The sequence below is a fragment of the Moschus berezovskii genome, chromosome 18, assembly GCF_049115385.1.
Source record: "Moschus berezovskii isolate FMDL1 chromosome 18, NW_MosBer_1.0, whole genome shotgun sequence".
Lineage (NCBI taxonomy): Eukaryota > Metazoa > Chordata > Mammalia > Artiodactyla > Moschidae > Moschus > Moschus berezovskii.
The window spans coordinates 38,976,010-38,992,455 of NC_142477.1; the positions used below are offsets into that span (position 1 = coordinate 38,976,010).

The following is a 16,446-nucleotide window of genomic DNA, read 5'->3' on the forward strand; positions in this document are numbered from 1 at the left end:
ATCATGAATCTTGAAAATCATGATCTTGAAAATCATGGATCTTGAAAAGTCAGAGTGTCAGACTTGAGGTTCTTAGAAGTTCTTTATTATCTGGCCCAGAAGGAGGGAAGGCTGGGAGGTCCGTGAAGGATGATAATGTTAGTCACTCTGGGACAAGGGTAATGCTAAAAACAGATTGCAAACTGAAGTCAACAGAGTTTTGTTTATCTTTTCATTTGGATTTTTGCTGTTTTGGAAAATTTTCTTTGTCATCAATTTAGAAAAATCTTTGTATTTTTATTGATTAAAAATAGTGTGCCTCTGGTGAGGATGATAGCAATTCAGTAAATGTTTGCATGCTCATCATGTATGAGACCCTCTGTCAGGCATGAAGATGACCTCAAGGAGCTCTCAGTGGAGGAGACAGACATGCGTATAAACAGCTGCCTGGCAAGAAGAGGGCCTGTGATCCATCATAAACAGAGTCACCAGAATGCTTGGAGTGTAGAAGAGAGGCAAACTAAGTTACTGATTTATTCAAAACACAGCATATGATAAAGCTCTTAGAAAAAAAGTGTCTTTTTAAAAGGCAGACATCTGTTTAAGGAGATGCTTCAGTTCAGTTCAGTTCAGTTCATTCGCTCAGTCGTGTCCGACTCTGAGACCCCATGAATCACAGCACGCCAGGCCTCCCTGTCCATCACCAACTCCCGGAGTTCACTCAAACTCATGTCCACAGAGTCGGTGATGCCATCCAGCCATCTCATTCTCTGTCTTCCCCTTCTCCTCCCGCCCCCAACCTTTCCCAGCATCAGAGTCTTTTTAGAAGGAAATAGCAGTTTGCCCTAATTGTAAAGCTAATTCTGTAGCCAGTTTCTGTAATGCAGAAACTTTGGGAACACAGCAAAATACAAAGCGAGGGGGGTGTTCAAATAACTTGTAATCCCATTTTATCTAAGATAACCATTGTTAACATTGTGGCTTATGTCCTTTCGGTCTTTTTCCAAGGTTGATAAGTTAAATTTTAAAGAATAACTCACTGTATTCTATAGACTGCTGTTTTCACATAACAGTATATTAGAAACACCATCCAGTTGGTATATTTTTAAACATTACCTGTCTGAAAATTTCCTAGTAGTATCACACTCAGAGTACACGTAGCAGTGAACACTCAACAGCCCAGACTATACCTACCTCCTTGGTTCTGAGAATCTTTAGTATGCCAAGTAAAAGATGAAGCCCGGACACGCTTTCTTGAAAACTCACTGCATTCTGTAAGAAATTCAATGTGAAGGGTAAAATTGATTGCAATAACAAGTTAGTTTTAATCCATGATATGAGAGGAGAAATATAATTTTCTTTCCTCTAGATATATCATTGTTTGACAACATGTTAATTCCTGAAACTCAGTTTTAAATATTGGGGTTAATAGCTTGGTCATTATAAACTGACAGGCATATCATCCTGCTGTGAAACAGAAACAAGTGGCTTTGACAAAAAATTATATACAAATTCTGAAATTGTATAGAGAATGTTTTTGGAAGGTTGGAGGACAAGCAGTGGAGAGTCATAGGCTTTTAGTATTGCTAGCATAATATTCTCAGGGACCTATATGTCATCTTTCAAAACAAAAGCCAGTCTATCTGTGTGCTTAAAAACAAGAAAAAATGATTAGATTTTGTATAGTCTGTGCCACATGCCAAAATGTTTTTGCCTGCTTATTTCTTGATAAAAAGATTTCTTTTGAAATATAGGATACAAATCATTACCATGTTCTGCTGCTTCATATAGGATGTCTTCTGCAGGTCTCTGGAAAGAAACAGAGCTGCCAATGAGAGCTGAGTTTGCTATTTTCAAATTACATTTCCATCCTGTTACTTCATAAGAGAGTTCTCAAAAGCCAAGTCTTTTCAGCTAGGCTAGGAAAAGCAGCTCACTAGGGTGTGGGTTTTTCTTTAGTTTCAGGGGTAGTAGGGTAAATTGTCTCCATAAGCAGTAATGCATAACAACAAAAAACTAGTTAAGCTGCAGTTAGAATGCTACTAATACTATCATGTCTTTCAAAGCAGTGGTTTTAGTATGAGGCTGAAAAAAGCAAATGGAGTCCTTAAGATTTCTTTTGAATCATATATTGCAGTTTAGAACTTATTTTATATCCATTTTTAGCTAGGTCAGTGGTCAGGACCCATCATGAGCCTTAACTCTTCTAATCTCTTTCAGTCCCTCCCCCTTCACAGTCACTCCAAAAAAACCCAGATAATTTTGGTAAAAATTATGTTATCCGTAGTCTCAGGATAAGATCTCTGGCTTCCCATTTCAGCCAAATTGCTATCAGTAAATCCCTACCATGTAAATATTCTGAGTTACAACTCTTGCTATGTGAAAAAGAATGAATTTATGCAGCAGTGATATAATTTAGTACAGCTAGCTTCTCAAAATACAGTTTTCTTTGTCAAAGTAAAAATCAAACAAAGAAAAGTAACTGACCTTACCTTTAAAGTTTGTTCTCTCTTTTCAAAAACAAATATTGGTTGAGCAATGATAGATTTTTCTGTAAAAGAAAAAGAACACTCAAGCAATCAAACAACACACTGACATTTATAACACCAACTAAAAATACTTGAAGATATTTTAGTTTTGTATTTTTCCCTGCCTTTAGGTAAACTCCAAACTGCTTTATGTGAATGGTTTAATTGGCATATTTACAAATGATTTTAACAGTTAGTTACAGAAAGAAATACTTGGGGAAAGTAATATGTTTCCATAAATAGAGAATTCACTCCATTAAAAGGACATCCTTTAAGTGTTTAAGGAAAACAAAATACAATTACCTGCATTTACAAACTCATCATGACACAGTGACTAACACGTTTAAAATAAAAAATAAAATAAAATAAATTCTTAACTTTTTAAATAAAAAATTTCAAAGGATGAAAAATCACATCTGAAAATAGTACTTCTACTTAAATTGGGTCTCAAAGATAAATGGTATCAGTTCAGTTCAGTTCAGTCGCTCAGTCATGTCCGACTCTTTGTGACCCCATGAATTGCAGGACGCCGGGCCTCCCTGTCCATCACCAGCTCCCGGAGTTCACTTAACCTCATGTCCATCGAGTCGGTGATGCCACCAACCATCTCATCCTCTGTCGTCTCCTTCTCCTCCTTCTCCCAATCCCTCCCAGCATCAGGGTCTTTCCCAGTGAGTCAACTCTTCGCATGAGGTGGCCAAAGTATTGGAGTTTCAGTTTTAGTATCAGTCCTTCCAATGAACACCCAGGATTGATCTCCTCTAAGATGGACTGATTGGACCTCCTTGCAGTCGAAGGGACTCTCAAAAGTCTTCTCCAACACCACAGTTCAAAAGCATCAATTCTTTGGCGATCAGCTTTCTTCACAGTCCAACTCTCACATCCATACATGACCACTGGAAAAACTATGGCCTTGACTAGACGGACCTTTGTTGGCAAAGTAATATCTCTGCTTTTTAATAAGCTATCTAGGTTGGTCATAACTTTCCTTCCAAGGAGTAAGCGTCTTTTCATTTCATAGCTGCAATCAGCATCCACAGTGATTTTGGAGCCCAGAAAAATAAAGTCTGACACTGTTTCCACTGTTTCCCCATGTATTTCCCATGAAGTGATGGGATTAGATGCCATGATTTTAGTGTTCTGAATGTTGAGCTTCAAGCCAAATTTTTACTCTCCTCTTTCACTTTCATCAAGAGGCTTTTTAGTTCCTCTTCGCTTTCTGCCATATGGGTAGTGTCATCTGCATATCTGAGGCTATTGATATTTCTCCCGACAATCTTGATTCCAGCTTGTGCCTCTTCCAGCACAACGTTTCTCATTATGTATTCTGCGTATAAGTTAAATAAGCAGGGTGACAATATACAGCCTTGACGTACTCCTTTTCCTATTTGGAACCAGTCTGTTGTTCCATGTCCAGTTCTAACTGTTGCTTCCTGACCTGTATATAGGTTCCTCAAGAGGCAGGTCAGATGGTCTGGTATTCCCATCTCTTTCAGAATGTTCCATAGTTTATTGTGATCCACACAGTCAAAGGCTTTGGCATAGTCAATAAAGCAGAAATAGATGTTTTTACAGAACTCTCTTGCTTTTTTGATGATCCAGCAGATGTTGGCAATTTGATCTCTGGTTCCTCTGCCTTTTCTAAAACCTGCTTGAACATCTGGAAGTTCATGGTTCACGTATTGCTGAAGCCTGGCTTGGAGAATTTTAAGCATTACTTTACTAGCGTGTAAGATGAGTGCAATGGTGCAGTAGTTTGAGCATTCTTTGGCATTGCCTTTCTTTGGGATTGGAATGAAGACTGACCTTTTCCAGTCCTGTGGCCACTGCTGAGTTTTCCAAATTTTTTGGTATATTGAGTGCAGCACTTTCACAGCATCATCTTTCAGGATTTGAAATAGCTCAACTGGAATTCCATCCCCTCCCCTAGCTTTGTTCATAGTGATGCTTTCTAAGGCTCACTTGACTTCACATTCCAGGATGTCTGGCTCTAGGTGAGTGATCACGCCATCGTGATTATCTGGGTTGTGAAGCTCTTTTTTGTACAGTTTTTCTGTGTATTCTTGCCACCTCTTCTTAATAACTTCTGCTTCTGTTAGGTCCGTATCATTTCTGTCCTTTATCGAGCCCATCTTTGCATGAAATAGATATACTTAAATGATCCAGAATTAATTCATATTTCCTTGACTAGAGTAGATATATACTAAGTCATGTTTTCAGTATTTAGACTAAGAATCAGTTTTAAACAGTGTTGTAAAGTAAGTAATTTGTCTTCAGCCCTGCCAACCTTATTAATCTTTCGTATTTTCCTATCTTAGGTAACGCTAGAAAAGAACTTATTCACTCGAGGGCATAAATGAGTGATGACAGCGTTAAATATCAATACTCTAAAATTCATAGGGAAGATTACATAGTTGTAAAAAGCTTGGGCTCTGGAGTTAGAGCGGAGAAGGCAATGGCAAGCCACTCCAGTACTATTGCCTAGAAAATCCCATGGATGGAGGAGCCTGGTAGGCTGCAGTCCGTGGGGTCGCTAAGACTCAGACACGACTGAGCGACTTCACTTTCACTTTTCACTTTCACACATTGGAGAAGGAAATGGCAACCCACTCCAGTGTCCTTGCCTGGAGAATCCCAGGGATGGGGGAGCCTGGTGGGCTTCCGTCTATGGGGTCACACTGAGTTGGACACGACTGAAGTGACTTAGCAGCAGTAGCAGCTGGAGTTAGGGAGGCATGTGTTCAAATATAAGTTCCACCTGTAATTGACAATATACTTTTGGAAACAATATCCCCGTACCCTTAGTTTTTTTCTCCCCCTCCAAAAAATATTATAACAGCACTTACTTATGAGCTTATGTGAAAATTAAATGGATTTTTAGATATAATTACTTAGATTTTGACAAGACCCAAAAAAAAGCCTGAAAGGAAGGATATTCAATATGTGGTGTGGCACCAATCCTGATTCCAAAACTCACAGCTGACAGGCTAACTTATGATTGCACTTTCTGGATAAGCCCAAATATGACATCAGAACTTTTCTCATTTTAGACTTCCCGCAGTCATTACTGATGAGTTGTCCTGGTATAGAAGCTGAGGTAATTTTCCATCACTGGCTGAATAAATAGAAGTCTAGCTGAAGAATTTCGAGGAACTACCAGATAATTACATCTTTTATATGCCAGAAAGGGACTCTCCAGTTACCCACAATCTTATCCCATAATAGTGTGTCAAAACTCTGCCAGACCACCCACCGCCAGTTCCTGGGCCCCTGTGATCTTGGGCACCTTCTTTCAGTCCAGCGAGATAAGCTTCACCTTTTTTATACAAGTGCTTCCTATGCTGTCTGCCCTTGGAGCCAAGTGAACCACGGCAGAAAATGCTCATCAACATACTGGCATTGCCAACTAGATTAAACTGTAGCTCAACTCTTCATTCTTTCTTAGAACAGGCAACTTTTTCAGCCATTACATTGGATTTAAGAAGTGAGATCTCTAATGACTTTGAAAGAAAATAGTTTTTGTGAATGTGTAGTGGAATACTTGGAGAAGGAGATGGCAACCCACTCCAGTGTTCTTGCCTGGAGAATCCCAGGGACTGGGGAGTCTGGTGGGCTGCTGTCTATGGGGTCGCACAGAGTCAGACCCAACTGAAGTGATTTAGCAGCAGCAGCAGCAGTGGAATACTTATAAACTGGAATACTAAATGGGCCTCTTCTAAATTGGACTTAGGATAGTCATCCTTAAAGTAGTATGACTTGACCTAACTCTAAACAAATAACAAGTTGACTTTTCCTCTATCGAAAAGAAAAAAAAAAAAAAAGAACTAAAAACAGGCAGAAGTGATATTCAGTGGCAGCATTAAGTAGGAAATTATACAGGGTTATGTGTAGTTTGGAGGGCATATGGTAAAGTAGGAAGGCAATTTTTATTCATCAGGTCAACAAATATTTATTGATTATATATATTTTTGGGGGCTCCAAAATCACTGCAGATGCTGATTGCAGCCATGAAATGAAAAGACACTTACTCCTTGGAAGGAAAGTTAGGACCAACCTAGATAGCATATTAAAAAGCAGAGACATTACTTTGCCAACCAAGGTCTGTCTAGTCAAGGCTATGGTTTCTCCAGTGGTCATGTATGGATGTGAGAGTTGGACTGTGAAGAAAGCTGATCACCAAAGAATTGATGCTTTTGAACTGTGGTGCTGGAGAAGACTCTTGAGAGTCCCTTGGACAGCAAGGAGATCCAACCAGTCCGTTCTAGAGGAGATCAATCCTGGGTGTTCATTGGAAGGACTGATGCTAAAACTGAAACTCTAATACTTTGGCCACCTCATGCGATGAGTTGACTCACTGGAAAAGACTCTGATGCTGGGAGGGATTGGGGGCAGGAGGAGACGGGGACGACAGAGAATGAGATGGCTGGATGGTATCACCAGCTCAATGGACATGAGTTTGAGTGAACTCCAGGAATTGGTGATGGACAGGGAGGCCTGGCATGCTGTGATTCATGGGGTCGCAAAGAGTCGGACACGACTGAGTGACTGAACTGAACTGAACTGAACTGATATATATATTTTTACAGATACACATTGTCTGGCTGAAGGGTTAGTAGCCTCACTGTAGCTGTCTTCTCTCCCTAACACTGTCCAGCTCATTAGTTAGAAAGCAGGTTAGTTACCTGTTAGTTAGTTATCTATTAGCTAGAAAGGAGGTTAGTTATCTCCTCTCCCATCTAGATTCTCTTCCCCTCTCCCAAGGCAGTCCTTTGACTCCAAAGACAAAGTCAAAAGTAAACACTTATCAAGCTGTTAGTTCAGTTCAGTTCAGTTCAGTCGTGTCCAACTCTAAGTGACCCCATGAATCACAGCACGCCAGGCCTCCCTGTCCATCACCAGCTCCCAGAATTCACTCAAACTCATGTCCATCGAGTCAGTGATGCCATCCAGCCATCTCATTCTCTGTCGTCCCCATCTCCTCCTGCCCCCAATCCCTCCCAGCATCAGAGTCTTTTCCAGTGAGTCAACTCTTTGCATGAGGTGGCCAAAGTATTGGAGTTTCAGCTTTAGCAACAGTCCTTCCAATGAACACCCAGGACTGATTTCCTTTGGAATGGATTGGTTGGATCTCTTTGCATCAAGCTGTTAGGTTCACAGCAATTTTCTAACTTGACCCAACAGGAAAACTTAAAAATAAGATCATGGTCCTTAAAGTGGTATATTTTAAATTTTATCCTTTTTTCTTTCTAATATGTTCATTGATCACTTGTTCATTAATCCACTTATTCAACAAATATGTATTGAGGAGTTACTATATGCAAGACACTTTGCAGGGCAAGAGAGAGGACAGTGGTATCAGATGAGGCTGAAGATGAAAGTGGAGTTTTGAAAAGCCTTGCAGTTTGTGCCAAGGAGTTTTGTTTTTATTCCAAGAAAGATAGAAAGCCAATAAGAGATTTTAAGTGGGGGAGTGATTCACTCTGATATGTATTTTGTTTTTGAAGATCACTCTGCCTGCTGTGTGGAAAATGGCTTAGAGGGGGAAGGGAGTGAGGGAGAGGAAATAAGGAATCTAGGAGGCTAGTCTAAATTCTAGAGGAAAACTGATGAGATTGCTCTTTATCTCTTTCTTAATCTCACATCCATGAATTTTTCGGGAAAATGGAATAATTTAAAGTTTAAAATATAGTCTTCTGTTAAAGGGAATGAAGATAAGGAGAAGAGGAAGAAAATTTTTAAAGACTTAAAAAAATTTTGTTTTGTCTGTTTTGAGGTTCAAGAAACTGTAGAAAATTCTGAAAGAAATGGAAATACCAGACCACCTGACCTGTGTCTTGAGAAACCCATATGCAGGTCAGGAAGCAACAATTAGAACGGGACATGAAACAACAGACTTGTTCCAAATAGGAAAAGGAGTACGTCAAGGCAGTATATTGTCACCCAGCTTATTTAACTTCTATGCCGAGTACATCATAAGAAACGCTGGGCTGGAAGAAGCACGAGCTGGAATCAAGATTGCTGGGAGAAATATCAATAACCTCAGATATGCAGATGACATCACCCTTATGGCAGAAAGTGAAGAGGAACTAAAAAGCCTCTTGATGAAAGTGAAAGAGGAAAGAGAAACAGTTGGCTTGAAGCTCAACATTCAGAACACTAAGATCATGGCATCTGGTCCCATCACTTCATGGGAAATAGATGGGGAAACAGTGGAAATAGTGCCAGGCTTTATTTTTTTGGGCTCCAAAATCACTGCGGATGCTCATTGCAGCTATGAAATTAAAAGACGCTAACTCCTTGGAAGGAAAGTTATGACCAACCTAGATAGCATATTAAAAAGCAGAGACATTACTTTGCCAACCAAGGTCCGTCTAGTCAAGGCTATGGTTTTTCCCGTGGTCATGTATGGATGTGAGAGTTGGACTGTGAAGAAAGCTGATTGCTGAAGAACTGATGCTTTTGAAATGTGGTGTTGGAGAAGACTCTTTAGAGTCCCTTGGACTGCAAGGAGATCCAACCAGTGCATTCTAAAGGAGATCAGTCCTGGGTGTTCATTGAAAGGACTGATGTTAAAGCTGGAACTCCAAAACTTTGACCACCTCGTGGGGAGAGTTGACTCACTGGAAAAGACTCTGATGCTGGGAGGGATTGGGGGCAGGAGGAGAAGGGGACGATAGAGGATGAGATGGCTGGATGGCATCACCGACTCGATGGACATGAGTTTGAGTGAACTCTGGGATTTGGTGATGGACAGGGAGGCCTGGTGTGCTGTGATTCATGGGGTCGCAAAGAGTCCGACATGACTGAGCGACTGAACTGAACTGAACTGAAGGTTCATGTAGCATTTAAAGAATGCCTATATTCATTGTTGTTTTCTAAAATGCTTCATTAAGGAAAGACATTCATTCCTCCCACAAATGTTGCATTAAGTACTTGTGATATAGATGTGTGATGGTTTAGTCCCAAAGTTGTCTCCAACTCTTTGCGATCCCATGAACTGTGTAGCCTGCCAGGCTCCTCTGTCCATGAAATTCTCCAGGCAAGAATACTGTAGTGGGTTGCCACTTCCTGCTCCAAGGAATCTTCCTGACTCCGGGATCGAACCCGCATCTCCTGCTTGTCAGGCAGATTCTTTACTACTGAGCCACCTGGGAAGCCTGTTACATATAGGAGGGGCACAGAAAGTACTATCTATATAACTCAGTCAATCTCAGTTCACTTGTATTTCTGCTCCACAGTGGAGGAATACTGTGGTCAAGCACTTTTATCTGTCACCTTGTCTAAATTAATTCTTTAAATTTATTTATGGATTAAATGTGTTTTCTACCATGTTTCCAGATACTTTCAGATGAGGAAACTGAGGCTCCGTTAAGCAGCTTGCTCAAAGTCAAACTAGTAGTAAATGAGAAGAGCGCCCTCCTATAAAACCATTTTCTTAGCTCCCACAGGTCATTCTAACATACCTACAACTCTACCAGAACAGTGTTATGTTCTCAGTGTATAATATATACCATCCAATACCACACCAGGGAAAAATCAGTATAAAATCATAGCACTGACATTTTTTTAACCTTGTCAATGTTGATTGATCATGTATATGTATCTCTACTATGTCAGAAATCACAATGAAACAATAATAAAGGCTTGGGTAGTTTTTTTTTTTGTTCGGGGAACCAGAGATCAGGGAGGAGAGGTACCACAAAGAAAGGAAAACCGAAGGCAAATAATAGTGACAGAATTTTGGAAGCTATAAAGTAGAAGAATAAGTGATACCCTTAAGCCAGCTGTGGGGCTACTAAAGAGGCAAGCTGGCTGACTCCCCACAGAGCCACCAAAAGTCCAAGGATGGGTATCAGTGAGTATTTCTGGAAGCAGAAGTGAAGACTGGCTGAAAATAGGAAGTAGTTTTGTTTATCTGAGAACCAAACAACTGCCCCCTCTCACTCAAGCAGAAGACTCAGGGGTTCTTCCCTAGAAAAGGTGAAACACCAGACAAAGCTTAAAGTGGAGGTTCTATAATGAAAAGATGGGCATTAGGTGAAGGTTTCCATACTCTGTTAGTTTCCTGCTGTTGCTATAGCAAATTAGGACAAGCCTAGTTCTTTAAAACAATACAAATTTATAATCTTAAAGTTCTGGAGGCCAGCAGTCTACCCTGGGCCAGCACGTTTGTGTTCCTGCGGGAGCTTCAGGAAAGACTCCCCGTCCTTCCCTTTTCTAGCTTCTAGAGGCCGCCTCATATCTTGACCTGCGGCCCCGCCTCACTCCTTGTACTGTCATATCCCCTCTGTGACTCTGACAGTCGCCTCCTTCTGTGTCCTATGACGACCTTATGACGGCAGTGTGTCTTTGCAAATCACCTAAGATAATCGCCCCACCTCAGATCCTTAACATCTACTGGGTTTCTTTTGCCATATAAGGTACACATGTATAGGTTCTGGGCATTAGGATATTGACATCTTTAAGGGGCTATTATTCTGCCTATCGTGCATACAAAACATTAAAGTTCTGAGCACTCTCTATGCAGCTCACAGAAGGGTGGCAGCCAGGTTTACTTCCTTTAGGCAGGAAATTATAAGATTTTTCTCTGGAGAGTCTGACTAATCCCAAAGAAGAGGAACAAAAGATACTGACAAAGGGATTTATTGGTGAAAGATCAAACCAGATGATGAGTCCCCAGTTCAAGTGCACATAGCCGCCAATGAGCTTTTTAGTGAGTGCTCCTTTCTTAAATACAAGCAGGTAATCAAGGGTCACCAGACATAAAAATTCAGTGATTGAGTGAGTCAACAGGAAATTGGAGGGAAAAGACTATACAGAGAGCTTAAGGTATATTTTATAAAATTATATGTATATGATTTATTTTCATACATAATATTTATTTTTTGAATTATATGTGTAATATGCATATAATTAATATCTTCACAAATATGAAATGTCCATGAAGCAAAATCAGAATATTATTGTTTTAGAAAAAGCAACACTGAACAAGAATAAGCTTTTAGAAATGTAGACATTAAAATGTGCATCAAAAGAATCAATACTGACTTAAAAAAATCAATAGATTTGGAGAATATAATTGAGTAAATAGCACAGATAGCAGAGCAAAAGAACAGAAATGAAAATATGAGAATATATAAGAAAACTCAGATGATCAATCCAAGAACCACTTCAATACCTAACAGAAGCTCTAGAGAAAGAGAATAGAGGAAAAAGATGGGATGAAATCATCAACAAATAAATCATTAAAATTCCCCCAAATCAAAAGACCTAAATTTCCACTTTGAAAGAGCCAATACAACACTTAGAACAATACATGAAGACAGAACGATACCTATGAAATCTTAGAAGACTACAAAGAAAGGGTCCTGTTGGCGCGGAGAAGGGAGTAAAGTCACATACAAACAGTCAGGTGTCAGAATGAGTTTTGGAGTCACAACAACAGTCCTGTAAAAAATTGGTATAAATGATCTTATTTACAGAGCATAAACAGAGACACAGATGTAGGACTATGTATGGATACCAAGGGGAAAAGGCAGGAGGATGGGATGAATTGGTAGACTGGGATTGACAGATAAACACTTGACAGTAGTAGTGTTAGTCGCTAGTCATGTCCGACTCTTTGTGACCCCACGGACTGTAGCCCCCAGGCTCCTCTGTCCATGAGATTCTCCTGGCAAGAATACTGGAGTGGGTTGCCATTCTCTTCTCCAGAGAAACACCTGAGACTATGTATAAAATAGGTAACTAATGAGAACCTACTGTGCTGCACAGGTAATCAATGCTCTGTGGTGACCTAAATGGGAAGGAAATTTTAAAAAGAGGGGATCTATGTAGATGCATAGCTGATTCACTTTGCTGTACAGCAGAAACTAACACAACATTGTAAAGCAACTATATTCCAATAAAAAAATTTAAAATAAGACATCAAAGGAGCAATGCTTTTAACACTCTGAAAAGATTTCCAATCTAAAACTATGTGCTAATATAAAGTATTGATTAAGTGTAATGACACGATAAAAACATTTCCAACTGTAAACTCTCAAAATATGTATCCCATATACACCCAGTCTCAGGATGCCTCTAAAGGAGGTGCTTTACCAAAAAGGAGCTGGTAAACTAAGGAGCCAAGAAACAGGGGCACCAACTCAAAAAGAGATGAAGGCAACCTCTAGGAAAATGGTGAGAGGATAGCCCAGAATGACCACAGTACACCAATGGCAGAGAAAAGTCAGTCCACAATGTGGGAGGTCCTTGAACAAATGCTAGAAAAGAAGTCTCCAAAAAGATGAAACTAAAAGCAGTTGAATATCTCAAGTAACTGAATATTTTGAAATGATATTTAGATCATTTGAAGAAAGTTTGGGGATTGACTGGCAACTACTATGTGGAAATGGCAAGCCACTCCAGTACTCTTGCCTAGAAAATCCCATGGATGGAGGAGCCTGGTAGGCTGCAGTCCGTGGGGTCGCTAAGGGTCGGACACGACTGAGCGCCTTCACTTTCACTTTTCACTTTCACACATTGGAGAAGGAAATGGCAATCCACTCCAGTGTTCTTGCCTGGAGATTCCCAGGGACAGGGGAGCCTGGTGGGCTTCCGTCTATGGGGTCACACAGAGTCGGACACGACTGAAGTGACTTAGCAGCAGCAGCAGCAGTATGTGGAAAACTAAGAAAACAAAACAAAACGGTGAGACAACTATTAAATCCAGAGGAAACAAAAAGTTGAGCAGTAAAAGAAAAGTAATCAAAATATATTACATGGTTACAGTGATGTGAATACTGAATATTGATGTAATCAAACTTCTAATATAATGATTTTGGGAAGATGGGGGAATGAAAAGTGTACCTGTTTTGGTGGTAGTAGTTGAAGGGGTCAGAGAAATCAATGAAAGGAACCTAAATTCTTCCATAGTTTCAAACCACTAGCACCTAAACATAAGGAGGTATTAAGATTTTAAAAAGAGGTATTAAAAATATATGTATAAATATAAAGAGGTAGAACTAAATGCCTGGTACTTGGTTATAGGCCAGAATACTGGAGTGGGTAGCCTCTCCCTTCTCCAGGGGATCTTCCCAACCCAGGGATCAAACTCATGTCTCCCACACTGCAGGCAGATTCTTTACCAGCTGAGCCACAAGGGAAGCCCAAGAATACTAGAATGGGTAGCCTATGCCTTCTCCAGGGTATCTTCCCAACCCAGGAATTGAACCAGGGTCTCCTGCATTGCAGGCAGATTCTCTACCAACTGAGTTATCAGAAAAGCCCTGGTTATATGGAGGTTAATACAAAAGACAGCTGTGAGTTGGATGCTGTTACTTCTTGGGACTGAGAAAAAAGGCAGAAAAAGGAGCAAGGAGGAGATTGTAATTTTTTTTTCTAGAAAAGTCTTGTAGGACTATTTGGTTCCTTAAACCACATGAATATATATATATAACTTTGGAAAAAGGAAAACTAAACTTAAAAATAATTTTTTTCTACCATAGAGTCAAACACCCATGATTGAAAGACAATTCTCATGTTCCTGACCAATGACAGACTTCTTATTGAGTTATATTGCTTAACAAGCATCCAGTATCTTATTTCTTGGATCTAACTGTTCTTTGCATAGAAATATATGGAAATAAAGGTGTGAGCAAGACGGATTCACTGGGTTCAGAGTGCAATAAAAACCTCTGAATGACTAAAGATCTGCTCTTTATAAAGCTGTCTAATGCTTGCCTGGAGAATCCCAGGGAAGGGGGAGCCCGGTGGGCTTCCGTCTATGGGGTCACACAGAGTCGGACACGACTGAAGTGACTTAGCAGCAGCAGCAATCTACTGAAAGGCATTTTATGTTCTTGTCCTTCACCTTCGTTCAAAACACTCCACATCTCCAAACAAGAATGCAATCTTGTGCATGATGCCTAATGATGGAACTTTGTTCTTCAGTATTCTAAGGTAATGTATGGTCAGTGTTAACAGTAAGTATACACTCCTTTTCTCCCCGTTCTAATGTGTACCATCATTTTCCCCAAAATTTTGGGTGAGTAGTAAGGTCTTGTTCCTACCTCCCCCGCCACCAAAATATTTAATTAGCACTCAGTCTCTGACAAAAGGGCTTCTCTGGTGGCTCAGAGGTTAAAGTGTCTGCCTCCAATGCGGGAAACCTTGGTTTCATCCCGGGGTCGGGAAGATCCCCTGGAGAAGGAAATGGCAGCCCTCTCCAGTATTCTCGCCTGGAGAATCCCATGGATGGAGGAGCCTGGTAGGCTACAGTTCATGGGGTCGCAAAGAGTCGGACATGACTGAACGACTCTGATAAAGCTATTTCATGTAGAAAAGTAAGTGGAGGCTTTTCAGTCATCTTGAAGGAGGAGGTTTGAAAGTATCCACTGAGCCAAAAACAGATCTGGAAGAGAAGGAAGAGACAGAACGGAGTGCCTTTGGCTGAGAGTCCCAGTGGGCATGGGGTCAGGCAGCTCCAGGGGCCCCATGTTTCTGCTATATAGCTTCTCCCACCTAGAATCTGGCAGACTGTTTCATCTTGCTTATTAGTTTAGAATAGTTAAGGTGAAAATTCAGTTTTTCAGATTGGATAGAACCAGGCTAATACAACTAGAGCTAGAAACAATCTTGGCAGGAAAGACAGTAGCAACAATACCCTTGGGAGGACTGGGCATTGCCAAATGGGTCATCTCTAATTGCTACCAGGGGAGTTATCCACTTGGACTGGGGCCCTGCATTTTCCTCTCCTTTTCTTCCTGGATCTTCCCATGTGTCTCTGTCATATCTTCTTTTCTCATTTCTTCTCCTGTGTACAGTCTCACCCCAAGCTCCAGTACTGTCCTTTATATCACTGTCCTCCTCTCCTCTTTCACCCATGTCTGGCTCTCTTGACTGCTCAAAGCATGGATTTTGGAGTTATGAAGTCAGATAATCCTAGAGGTGTGTTTTAAAAAGAGGGACTTCCCTGGTGGCTCAGATGGTAAAAGTGTCTGCCTACAATACGGAAGACCAGGGTTCAATCCCTGGGTGGGGAAGTTACCCTAGAGAAGAAAATGGCAACCCACTCCAGTACTCTTGCCTTGAAAATCCCATGGGTGGAGGAGCCTGGTAGGCTACAGTCCATGGGGTTGCAAAGAGTTGGACACAACTGAGCGACTTCACTTTCACAAGGTTTAGCTCTCTCGTCTCTCATGGTATATATTTTCAAAGGGTTGTTACGAATGAAGAGGGAAGCAATGTGTGCATATGTGACTACCTGGAACAGCTTCTTCAAACCTTTTTGGAGCAAGGCAGAATTTCTATCCATCCATCTGCCATATAAACACACATCTCTACACGTATCTGCTTCCCTGGTGGCTAAGTCAGTAAAGAATCCGCCTGCAAAGCAGGAGACTCGGGTTAGATCCCTAGGTTGGGAGGATCCCCTGGAGAAGGAAATGGCAACCCACTTCAGTATTTTTGCCTGGGAAATCCCATGAACAGAGGAGCCTGGAGGACTACAGTCTGTGAAGTCCAAGAGTCGGACACGACTGAGCGACTAAACCACCTACACATACCCAGGTATATACATCCATATGTATACATGCATGCCTAAACATATGGCAATATGTCACAGCACAGATTGTACAGAAGACACTCAAAGTTAGCTTCCCTGCCCACCTCCCCTGCAGTCCTATGACACTGCCGTCACCTAGCTACCCTGTTAGCTCTGGGGAAATTTTCCCATTGTTCCTCAAAGTTCTTTCCTTTTCCTTTCACTCATTACCTTATTCTTCTCCCTGGTTTTCTTCTCACTTCTCCTTGTTGCACTCCAATTTTTATTTTTTAATATCAGGAAGTTTCAGAATTTAGGCCATGGTCATGGTCCTTTGATCGTTTTAGAAGTCCTTGCTCCTCACAGTGTGGTCCATATAGAACAGCAACATTGACCGGGGACTTGTTAGAAATG

The 16,446-nt window shown here is 40.8% G+C and overlaps 1 protein-coding gene across 2 annotated transcripts in view; it reads right to left on the reverse strand.

The window, feature by feature from the left end:
- Positions 1-16,446, reverse strand: part of RANBP3L (RAN binding protein 3 like) — a 57,808-nt gene that overhangs the window by 24,532 nt on the left and 16,830 nt on the right. For both annotated transcript variants that reach the window (XM_055421731.2, XM_055421732.2), the window contains exons 2-4: positions 2,472-2,530; positions 1,749-1,788; positions 1,174-1,251 (exon numbers count right to left, since the gene is read on the reverse strand). In XM_055421731.2, the coding sequence (XP_055277706.2) occupies positions 1,174-1,251; positions 1,749-1,788; positions 2,472-2,530 (177 nt within the window). The remainder of the gene's footprint in view (positions 1-1,173; positions 1,252-1,748; positions 1,789-2,471; positions 2,531-16,446) is intronic.